We start from the raw sequence: 12,706 nt of genomic DNA on the forward strand, positions 1-12,706 counted from the left end.
GTGACGATGGTGATTAAGATACTGCAATAATGTTTTATGATCTCGTAGCATTTTTTTATGTTTGTTGTCGTCTACTGGGCAGGAAGAAATGGATCACAATAAATTGTGCTTTTATTATAAATCATTGAAATTATGTTCAAGATCAATTTTATTGAGGTTAGCAGAGTTTTAGTTTACATTTTTTTTTTCATTGTATCATCGATTTCAAAGTTATTAATTGCGTTCGTGCTCGTTCATTTAAAAAAAAACCAAAATTACCCCTTAGGACAAAGTTTCGCGCAAATCGAGGAAGGGATGGGGCAACTTCTGTGTAAAATAATGGGTTTGGAAGGTGTAAAATTTGAAAGTTTTATATTACCACATTAATGATGTAATACCACCACAACCAAGACTGAAAAAGTGGCAAAACACTGAAACAAATAAGAAGTGTCAATTCACAGATGTGAATAACCCAATATACTTAGACTTAAAGTGCCTACCTCTTCCCACGTTCTAGTGACATTCATTTAAAAATCAACCTTGATCTCAGAAGTAGAAAATTCGCAGCACATTGCATTGTCGCCGCAGGACTTAATCTGCTTGTGACAATGACAACAAAGTAAGGTAGTTGGTCCTTGGATTAAACCATTTTGCATTTACAATGAAATCCCCCCTTCCTTGTCAGACTAGACAGGGAAGCTAGTGTAAAGCAAACGTTTGCTTTCGCTTAAATTTCTTTCTGTTTGTGTTTTTTATTCTTTTTTTCTCTCTGAAGTAAAAAACTAAAGGTATGCAGTAAACATTTTATTCCTTCCGGTATCCGGCAAAGCTTTTATGGTGCACTTTTTACAAAACATTGTTTATGCATTGTGCATCGCGTTTTCTTGTTTTTTCTATGCTTCTGCACCATACACGTATCTTCCTACACAAGTACACAAGCTTTTTTATATTTGTACCTATTGGGTGTGCTTTTTATTTGATATGAATGAAACCGTCTCTGTCTACCACAGAAATTCCAGTGACAAAGAGGAAACCCACATCTGAGTTTTTGAAATTTCTCTCAAGCTCTTCTTTAAATACTCCTCCCTGAACATTTTCAAGTATCTCAAACTGTCACTAAATTCGATCTTTTCCGTCATAATTAAAGCGAATTTAATATTTACGATTAAACGTTTTATGAAGCGGGGGAAAGACCACCATTATATTGATATTGAAATTAACTTGAGACAGCGGCGTAATAAATCACTAGTTAGGCCTTGAACTTTCAAGGACAAACGGAACAAGCGTGAAAAATGCGAGGAAAATTCCGAGAAAAATCACCATAAATTACGAAACGTATTGAAGAAGACCGAGTGCGATCATTTATAAATCAGCTGCTTACCGAAATGAATTATGAGACAATTTCTATCGTTGTCAAAACCGTCAGAGTGCGGCTTCCGCAGCAAACGAAAATACTTTTGTCAATATACAATACATTGACATCCGCGTGACAAACTCTTGTTTGAGCGAGTTTCATTTACAGAACACTGCACTGACTGCTGCCAAACAGCTAATTAGAACAGGTACACTTGGCATGAATTCAGCTAGCTAGAAGCAACGATAACAGGTACTGCTCTGCATTTTGTTGATTTTTCCAATAAAAGTTTTATTTCTCTTGCAATAGACTGTTCAAAACTTTAACAGACAGTTTTATATATCTAGAGTGATGATGACGGTAATATTTATCAGGAAATGGTGACAGATTTTATGTCAAAAATGTGTGTATGAATTTTCGTCAGATTTTTTGTGAATATTCATCGTAGTTGAAAAGAAGACACTAGTGGTTGGTACTAGCAATGGTGGCCGACATGCCAAAAGACGGTTTCCACGCGAAATCGACCATAAAAATACGATATTTTGAACCGGACCATCTCTGATCTTAATAAAACTTGCTGGATCGTTTGTCCTACTCAAATCAACAACTCCTGTGCACTCAGATTAGTAATTCACACAGGCATTTGAATTTTAGGAATTCTTTTAGTTTTAAATTATTGGTAATTACATTTAAATTAACAAAATCATATCTTTCGAAGCAGATGTTCAAAAAATCGATCGAAAGTGTGTTTTAAAGAAAATCGTGCGCTCTTTTCATTGAAAATATTTCCAAAATCAGAAACTTTCATTTTCGATCAAAAAACAGCCAAAAATCAAATTTTCTTCGAAAATCAGGCTATATACACCCTTAGATTCAAATTTTGCCATTACCATTCGAAAGAGCGGACAATTTCCAACTTTTCTTCCATAGACACCAAATTGGAGCGAAAGCGTTTTCGAGTAGCATTAGCATTAGCATTAGCATTAGCATTAGCATTAGCATTAGCATTTGGAGGACGCCCCACCACCGGAAGGCTCCACAACGCTTATCCCTCTGTTTGGTCTGGTTGTGTTAGACCCTCATCCGGAACAATAATCCAACACGGGAGATACCATGTCTTCATCTTTTGATGAGTGTGTAATACAGCCCAGGGCATAAGGGGGTCCAGGCCGGGTCCAAGCTATCCTCAGGGATATGAAGGATCGTTAGTAAACACCTATCTAAAGTGCGCAAGGACCCCAACGTCACCTTAGTGGTATAGATGTTTGTAGGGAGGTTTTGGACTCAATGTTAGTAGGAGAGGTAGAACCCTAGGATACACCTCGAAAGGCGTTGCGGGTTGGTTGTAACAGTATTCCTAATTCCAGTCTATGCTCACAAAGTCGCCATGGCCTAGTGGTTAGCATTTTTGCTTACCAATTCAAAGGACGGGGGTTCGAACCCCGCCTTCGGCGACTTTGATTTTTCGTTTATATTCAGCATTTCAAGTATTTCTATGTCCTTAACTTTCTCGATGGGAGCAGATGGGAATCGAACCCAGAACCATTCGCTTACAAAGCAAACACTGTAACCATTCAGCCACAGCTGCTCCTGGAGCGAAAGCGTTTTCGAGTAGTTTGTAAATAAAAACCTTTTTTAGTTTTTTTTTCCAAAAAACTAAATTACATGTTTTATGGCAAGTTTTGTAACAGATCCCATTTTTAAACTTGAAATAAAGTTCTGCTTCCGTGTTTTTGAGTTTTTCCTTGACGTACCAGTTTCAAATACATATAAAAGGAACGAAATAATTACTAAAGATAACCAAAAAAGGTGCACTTAAGGTAACATTTCCTGAACAACTTTTATTATGGAAAAATGTTTATCTCACTCGTCAGTGTTGTTAATTGGTTATCTATAGTACGATCAAAACGAATTGATGTTTTCCTACTGTACCACAAGTTTTGAATGCATATTACTTTGTATAACTTGAAATGGTTCTTTCCACTCAACCACAATTCAATCTGGGCAAACTTCTCTAATCTGTATTATAAACTAGAGCACCCACTAGCTACCAGTGATCATCTTGGAGGGGGGTTATCTTCCCACAAACTAGAATTGAGCCACCTCGTTACAAGTAAATGCAACACTGAGCTCGAATGCAACTGCACGGAATTGCATTTCACATTGCCTCGGGCCAGAAGCCACCGACGTGGCGCGTGCGAATCCACCGGAAATCATATTCCAATTTGGCTTTTGAAGGCAACTTATATGCAAATCCAACGTGTTGCTTCCTGCCACGTTCAAGATTCGCTCCGATTCACCACCAAGCCGGCAGATACCAGCGTCGTCGAAAGTTCCCACGGGAAAGGAAAGGATATGAAGCCAAATATCTTCACGTTGAAACGGAGGGAAAAGCTTACAAAATTACAAAGTTATGTATGGAGAGTAGAAAAGGGAATAGGGTGGATCAAACAATCAAACTTGAGTAAACAATCAAAAAATAAATGTTATCGTCAACCTCTTCTCCTAAATTTTCTGAACATGGATAATGTTGAAATGCCAATGTTTTATTCTAAAAATCCACGACAAGTTTTGGTGAACCACCCTAACAAAAGTTGCATTTCCCGAACCCATGTGCAGTCAGTCAGTCAATCCGTCCCGGGGAGTCAAACTTCCGCAGAGCGAAAGCCAAAAGCCCCGGTTGATGACGGTGATGCCTTGCGGGATAAACAGCAGCCCGAACAGGAGACACCGTGACTCAACTGTCAGCCAAAGACGGACGGATGGACGCCGCCGGCGAGAGTGGCCGGAAATGGCACCGGGATCCGTTTCAATTTGCATTCGTGCGGGGATTTGGTGCCGCCATGGAGACATGTAAGAAAGCGGTTTTGGTGATTGAATACATAATTTTGATGGTGTGGTGAACTGTGCGGTGATGAAACCGGGGGAATCATATTCCTTGGATGAAGAAGTTTACAGATGAATAAGGGACCATCCATAAACCACGTGGACACTTTAGGGGGTATGGCGATTGTCCACGATCCATACAAAAAAGATTTTTTTTGTATGGACAATTGTCCACGAAGGGGGGGGGGCGGTAACAAATTCCCAAAAAAGTGTCCACGTGGTTTATGGATGGTCCCTAACTTCCGTTCTAGTTCTTTATTTGGGTGCAGAGGTTAAATTTAATTCAAAAGACTTAGTTTCATTTTTTGTTGTATATCAATAATTCTCCACGAAACTTAGGGTTCCTTGGACGAAATAATTAAACCATTAGGGGAACGCCATTATAGGGTGGTCCATCGATATTTGCAAAAAATACGCCGTTCAAATGGCAAATGAGGATTTAAGCTTTAATTCACCTTTTAAGAAAAAATAATATAAAGTAAACCGTAACTCGGAATCCCGTTATTAAGACTATAATATTTTTGAAATGTTATGAAAAATTTCCAGAGAAATTCGATTGAAATATTTTCAGACATAGGCTTTTCAATCCCGAGACCTTCAAAAAAGCATATCAAGCTTTCATACGACCTTTTCAAATGTTCGGCTAGATTATTATACTTCCATACTTTTTTCCTCCAAGAGCCTAACTAATTTCCTTTCATTTGCGTCCAAGAAAGCTAAAATCGTTTGAAAAGACGCGAAGTTGAAAAATGTGGTTTTTGCGAAAATCGACGAAAATTACAACTTTTTGAATTACCCTAACATAGCACAATTCACCCTAACAGCCAAACAAAAAAATACAGGTCTGATTATTTCGGCCGATTCCTACCATTTTTTTTAATCATGCTGTTTTGTGTTGAAGTGATGCTTAACGGATTTTGCAATATTTCAGCACAGACAAACAGACGTAAATAATTAAACGAATTTCATAAAAATCCATCAATCACCAACAAAATGGAAATTTATCGACAACCAGCTCAATCTGGTGGTCAAAACCGGAACCATCCACTTTGCGATATGAGTGTGTTACATTTGTTTGTGAATGCACTCGTCCTTGTAGTAGTGACAGTAGGAAGTTTGTTTACTAATAATTATAATTTTTCAATCTTACAACACAAATTGAACAATTCATGTAGAACTCTAGCTCCCGTTTACGATTACCTTCTCCTTTTCTGTGAGGGGCTGAAATTGGCTATCATGCATGATGGAGTATCCACCGGAGAAAAGATACGTGAAGATCTAAGCCTAAATGGGAAAAATATGAAGTCTAACTCCAATTTCCCGTCCCGGGAAAAAAATCCCGGGAATTCCCGAGATTTCCCGAAAAAATATATTTCCCGGAAATTTACAAATTTCCCGGGAATTCTCGAAATTTAAGCAAAAGTACACATTTTCTATACTTTTTGGAACCCTTTTTTAGATTAGCTCAGAGAAAAATAAATGAAGATGATTTTGTTCAATTAAATTTATTTTATAGCTCATTATCAGACACTTTGATATTTGATAATATTAATTTTTGAATCTGCGGGAAAATCAAGTAGGCTTTTTCAAATATATTTGGAGTTATTTCATAAAAAATATAGGGTAATTGTCCCTATTTTGGGCCTACTAAGCAGAGCGCACTTTTAATTTGATGTATTCTCAAAAGCTGCTATTGGCAGCTTAGTTTGTTTTACATGAATAAGTTGGTTTTTTTAATGATCAAGCTCGTAGATTGTCAACATTTTGATAAAAATACCTTATATCGCTGTAAAAGCACGAAAAACTAAACACTTTTTGCCCCTATTTTGGGGAAATTGCTCCTAGCATACGACCTTCTTTGTGCATATTTTCGGCCTACCGTCTCGAAGCACGTGGCGAACTTTTTTGACGTACGGTTCAGCCCCAGCTCGTACAGTACAGCCGCACAAATTCGGTCGACAAACATGCTCAATCATTGCTATGTTTTAAGCCACAAATCAACATTAGAATAATTAATTTCACTTGCATTACGTGCATAATTAGCTTGGACATGATTTTTATCATTCTTTACGAGTATAATTAAACTATTGTTGCGTAGCCAAACAACAAGCCCGTAATATGCAAGAAAGACTGTAACTTGTGAAAAGCGCACACACACTGTTACAATTTGTAGAAGTGTCAAATGGACTGAAAATAGAGCCATTCTCTTTGAGAGACTTTAATTAGTTATTATATTGATTTGGTGACAGTTTAGTGATTGTTTTAGCAACGGGATTGTGCAACCCACCAATAAAAACATATTGCCGGTGGTTGTAGATTCGGAGGACGGCTCTCATTCGTGTGCTGAGTGATGAACGCCTTGACGCTGAGTGCCAAGAAGCGGTAAGCAAAAGTGGTGAAAATTTTGGACCTAATGGGCAAGTTGCAATTTGCTAAGAAAAATGTGAAGAGTGATATTGCACAATTCCCACTAACTCGGACTTTGCACTAAATTGGGTCTTAAAATGAAGCCTAGATTGCTGATATTATTTTTTACAGCGATAAAGCTTATTTTTCTGAGTACAATGACCCTTTGTACGACCACAAAGAGTTTAAAATGGATTTTTAAATCAATTTTGAAAAATTAACCTTGCGGTCCTTCCTTCATGACAGAAAAGCTCCTACTTGACAGCTCGTTCCAAGGGGACCATAGTTGATCCATCGAAAAAATGTTGTCTTGTCAAAAAAAAATGTTGCATTAAAATGAAAAAAAGTGATCAGAAATGGTTTTTAATCGTGTTTTTTACCGTTCTACAAAAAAATTGACATAGGGCTTTAGTACCCAATTATTGCTACTGATCGCACTTTTGCGACTCGTCACACTGGCTTGAGAAGTTTTGAATTTCCTCAAAAATGATCAAAGCGAGCCGAGGTTAATCGCTTGTTTTCCAGCTGTCACTCGCAGTTTTGAAGTGCGAAAGTCCAGTTTGGTGGAAACTGCGACTGGAAATGTAAATAAACAACGAGCGGTTGCCTAGTTTTGCGAATTCTTGTTGTCAAAAGTGCGAGAGAAAACTGCGGGCAAAATCCAAGTTACAGTGAAAGGATCAATATATTTATTGCATTATTTCTAATTTAAGAGGAACAAGTGAATTATTCTTGCTCACCAAAATGAAGATAATGACAACACGAATCATTCTCAAGTGGCAGATCCCTGCCAGATTTGGTGCAATGCTCAATTTCGTTGAATTAAGTTTGGTAGACCCAAAATAGGTACTATGCCCAAAATAGGGACAAATACCCTATTAAATTGAGATTTTTTACGTTTTTGTTTACCATGATCTAATGAGTTGAAAATCAAATTGGTATCTTAACATTTTTTAAATAGTTTTGTGCAAGAAGAATTATTTCAATTCGTTAAATACCTGGTATACAAGAAATTACAATGTGTAGTAAAAGAAAAGTGGAGCATTGCTGTAACAATGGGTGTAAGAAGGTTAAATATCAAAACATGTAAGACTGATTGTGACATGATGTTAATTCCAAATATTTGAAAACATTGAGTTGTTTGAAGTAAAACAAACAAGAGAAGTTTTATTTTTGCTTTGCCATTTTGTCCAAGAACTGAAACCATTATGACTTTTTTTTAGAAAAGTTATTTGTCCTGAAAAACATAATTTCTGCATGTTTTTTTCAACTTTTTGTATCAAACCACGCTCTCTTTTACTGGTCACAGAGGCAAGTAAATAATTTGTATGATTGTGGAGTATAGATTCATTTAAGGGAAAATTCTCGTAGGTTTCGCAGGTTAAGCACTCGCTCCTGACTCCATCCAACTTTCTTTTTTTTCTATTCAAACAACTAATTTTGCAAAAACATTCAAAAGTAACTTGCTTGCTCACTTCTTATTGAGCTATTTTTCACTCTATTTCAGTTAAAATCGCCTTCAATGAGTTGTAATTTGATAGTTTATAACTATTCTGGGGTTAAATATATGAGACGAGCACATGGAGTCCCTTAGGGGGATTGCTCCATAGGGCGGCACACGTATCTACCCGGAGATTTCTCACACAAAGACAAACATTTCATACTCACGTGAACCACACTAATTTTCAACCAAAGACTAATATTTAGGATTTTAAATAAATAGGACAAACACAGCTTGATTGAGACCACATTTTAACTTTTTATTTAGATTTTAAGACTTTCAATAATTTTAAGAACTTTTAGGGGTAATAAATTAAGGGAAAGACGGGGGATTTGTTTTAAAGTGTATTTGTGTACGGTACTTGCATGCATGCGTTTTATCGTTGGGATCCTGATGCTCGGTGGCCGGCTTGTTGCGTCGCTGTCATGGCTGCTGCTGCTGGTCGGGTTCCGGAACAGGAGGGAACGAACGGCGGGTCCGGTTGGACCGCCGAGAGGGCGTCTTCTTCTTGGCTTCGCCCCAGAGGGCCACAGATTGGTGTCGGCGCGGTCTCAGAAGGAGACCGCCAAAACAAGTGATCGCGGACCCTATTTGTAGCGGAGGGTCGAGTTCGCGGGTCCGGAGGGTGGTGCACGCGCGAAAGGGGGGGAAGTGGTCGATCCGAGCGAGGTACCTCTGGGGAGTCTTTGACTCGGGGGCTGGCCAACAGGTTTGACGGTGTGCCACTTGGCACTCAGCACCGCGGTGCTTCGTGCGGCCAGCCCCCCCCCCCCACTTCACTACACTTCACTGCAGGTTCTTGTTCTTGCACCACGCTCGCTCGGATCCGTACGATGGTGACCGGAGGGACCTAACTCGGTTAGGAATTTTTAACGTGTTGTGGTGTACGTCTAACCGTCCGTGGTGCTGTCTCACTCCGATCCGTACTCTTTAGGCTTATTGGTTTTAATTTGTTTGTGGCACTTCACTGTTTCGTAACCAATGTTTTTCGTGTAATTTTAATTAGGATTTTTAAATTACACTCGCGAACTTTCTTCCCGTGTCGTGTGGTGACGGACGATCAAGTGGGGCGATCACTGGTCTTCACCACTCCGGACCAAAATGCAAAAGAGGCCGACACCATCGTCTGCGCCCGTATTTATGCGCCGCCTAGCTGTTCCCTCCAGAACTGTTTCCTGTTTTGCCACAGGGATCGGTGACAGCTCGATGACACTGACGTACGGTGATGATGATAGTGTTTGCAGGGGTGGGGTGAACAATATTCATATGGGTTGGTGTCTCAGATACAAAAGGTCTTTTTTCCTAATTTTAATTGCATGCTAATTTTGAATAATAAATAAGTAATAAATAACAAATAACAAATAGATAAATAAATAATTTAATAAATAACAAAACTCCTAAATCTGACAGACACCAACCTGGACGCTCGATAAACATGAAATATCATATGTTCAAAGTGTAAACACAGAACAACAAATACTGCACATTTAAACATTTACTGACAATATATTACAATCTTCCTTTAATCAAGCTGGTTTGGTGTGGTTCGAGTATGATTTTATTGAAACCGATTTTCAAAAGGTTACAAATTGAACGTCAAACCGTGACCTGCCATCATAAGAGGTACGACGGAATTAGATGCTGTTCCACTACTCACTGTCTAATTACCTTGATAACAAAATAAATGACATTATTTTTTGATTTATTGTACTATTGGAGCTTATAAAATAAGAAAAAAAATAACATTTTCTTGCAGTTTATGATTTTTTACATGCAGTTAAGCTGTTAAATGATCTACACACTTGTTTTAGTCTTTCAGTCGCTGTTCTAAACAACTTAGTTGCAGCAGAACCAAGATCAAAACAATTTTCAATAAATTTAAATTTCCCGGAAAATAGGTTGAAAATTTCCCGTTTCCCGGGAAATTGGACGCTCTAGTCTGGTTGCGTGTGAGCATTTTGCCAATTTTGCCTCCCGCTTGTAGAAGCCGGGCCGATCAACGCAGATCAGAGTGTTCTTGTGTTCATGTTACTTCTTGTCACGTTTACCAGACAACAAAAAAGACCATCGCCATCCTATCATCCTGCCCGGTAACGGACAGTACGGCTGCCGAAATTTTGGTTAGCGTGAAAAATAGCGATCTTCTCGGTAAGCCGTTGTTCGAGACGATCACATCTACAAACAACCTAGGTAGCCCTCGCCAACAAGGTCAACTTACGCGGCGCACGGACTAAATAAAACCAGCAACATTTGGCGCGCTGGCTGCCTTGACTGTGGTGCCATCCCGATTCGGGTGGATGATACAAAAAGCACATTTTAATTCGAATCAATCGTTACATTCGTGATTGATGGAATTGAAAAAGAGATTTACGTCTGTTTGTCTGTGATCTCAGGTCCTTCTAAATCAGGGGTGCTCATAATTTTTGGAGACCGGGTCAAATTTTTTAAGAGTGTTACAATGTTCCACAAATTTGTAGAACTTTACAAAACAGTTTATTGTAAAAGTGATTTTGAAATTTTTGACCGCTTTGGCTCCGTTTTTTTCTTCTTTTTTTTTTTTTTTTGTTCGAAGGGTGCTCCGAGGGTAGTCCAAAAAATTACGTTTTCGTAGATTATTGCAAAAACCACATTTAAAAAAAATCATAACTCTGGAATGGCTGAACACATTCTAGAGCGTCACATTTCAAAAGAAAGGTTATTAGGCTTTTTAGGAAACATATTTTGAGGTCCGAAAAAACTAGCTGAATATTTTTTAAAAGGTCCTATGCAATCAATTCCTATGCAATGCTAATTTGAAGGTCTAGGGACCGAAGATTCAGAGATATAATTTTTATTAAACATAAAAAACGGGGTTTTTCGACGCGCGGCACTCTAAAATGGAAATGGCGAATACAATTTCTCTTTTAACACCAAAACTGTGACGTTTTACGTGGTTACGTTACCTTTTTAACCCCCCTTCCTCCTCCCCCCCCACCTCATCTCAAGCACGTGATAGAGATTTTTGGACGATTTTTCTGCCCTTAAAAATAAGGTTGAAAACGATTTAAATCAATCAACAATGTATTGAATGGTTTATCCAATATTTCTTAAATTTAATTAAAAAAAATAAAAAGGTGTTAAAATATTTGAATTAGTGATAAAAAGGTGTTCAATACTTTATTCATATCCACAGTAAACAGAATATCTTACAGGAAGTAGATAAGCGAAGTCAAATATATGTCGAATAAAAATAAGCACTTAGAATTCAAAGACTGCAATTTATTCAATGCAATGCTGCATCAGCACTTTTTATTTACTCGGAGTGAGCATTGGCTTTCGCCACATTCTGTAAACTAATGTTATTTTTCTAAGATAAGCATACATATGATGGTTCGGCAGGATTTTGAAATTTTTGTTGCAAATCAAATTGAAATCGGGAATCGGTTGCTTCAGTTGGTTTGTGAAGATTGAACAGTGAAGTAGCAAATTGAAGATCAAATTATTTTGTGAAGAAATATATTTTCAAAATGGTGTCCCACGAAACATTCCGCTCAATGGGCTACATCTACGGCGGACTTCAATTTATTAGTTCACTGCTTTTGCTGATAAACTCCAGCCATCTAGTTGCCGGTATGAAGCTTAGTTAAATATTATTTATGAACAGGTTTTTGTGAAATGGTTTGGGCTTATTCACAGATGGAAGCGTAGTCGGTATTTGTACACTTATAACTTCATTAATTAATCTGATTGCCGTTATCATCCTCATTACTGGGTTTTTCATGGTTAGTATTGAATAGCATTTTCTCAATTGAAACTTAACTGAACCTTTTTCGTATTTCTTTTTGTTACTTGTTATGAAACCAGCGAAAAGCAATCTTCGTAACGATTCATCTACGATTTGCGACAACAGTTTACGTTTCGCTGATGATCATCCTTTTCGTTTGTTGCATCGTGGACGGCGTCAAATATTCATCGCATGATGAAATTCCGGACGCCCAACAGCGTCAAGTTGCGGTATCCGGTATCACAGCACTTGCCATTTCGTGGATCGTTTTTGCAACATGTAAGTTTGAGTATCGAGCAATCGTTGGATAAATTTCGTTAAAAAAAACATTTACTATCTCTTTACAGTGTTCTATTCACTTATTTCATGGATTCTTAATGGATTTATTGTAACAGTTAAAAATGATACTGTACGTTTGGTGTCAACAGGTGATCGTGTTTAAAACAGTTCCTTTATATATAACTAAATTGCCTTACATTCATATCCACAACTCAATGTTATGAGTAATAAAGCATAGAATTGCACCCGAATTCAAACGGTACTTAGATAGCCTCAATCTGTAGACTAACAAATTTTCCTTTCTCAAACAAGCAAACAAGTAACAACAAATTCAAATCAGTTATAAAAATTGAAATTAGGCAAATCTTAAATGAGATCGGATCTGACGTTACACATAATTTTAAAAGCACAGAATTTGATGGTTGATGCCTTTCCTCACTTTTTACCAACAATGGGTAATTTGAGTGGGTCTCGTGGCGCAGGGGTAGCGGCTTCGGCTGCCGATCCCGATGATGCTATGAGACGCGGGTTCGATTCC

The 12,706-nt window shown here is 38.0% G+C and overlaps 1 protein-coding gene across 1 annotated transcript; it reads left to right on the forward strand.

The window, feature by feature from the left end:
- The first annotated feature begins 11,545 nt into the window (after positions 1 to 11,545).
- LOC119767361 lies at positions 11,546 to 12,419 on the forward strand. The gene is made up of 4 exons (XM_038255805.1): positions 11,546 to 11,735; positions 11,802 to 11,887; positions 11,970 to 12,168; positions 12,237 to 12,419. Exons 1-4 carry the CDS (start codon positions 11,633 to 11,635, stop codon positions 12,329 to 12,331), a joined length of 483 nt encoding a protein of 160 aa, XP_038111733.1. The 5' UTR covers positions 11,546 to 11,632; the 3' UTR covers positions 12,332 to 12,419.
- The last annotated feature ends 287 nt before the right edge of the window (positions 12,420 to 12,706 follow it).

This window comes from Culex quinquefasciatus, chromosome 2 (assembly GCF_015732765.1).
Source record: "Culex quinquefasciatus strain JHB chromosome 2, VPISU_Cqui_1.0_pri_paternal, whole genome shotgun sequence".
NCBI lineage: Eukaryota > Metazoa > Arthropoda > Insecta > Diptera > Culicidae > Culex > Culex quinquefasciatus.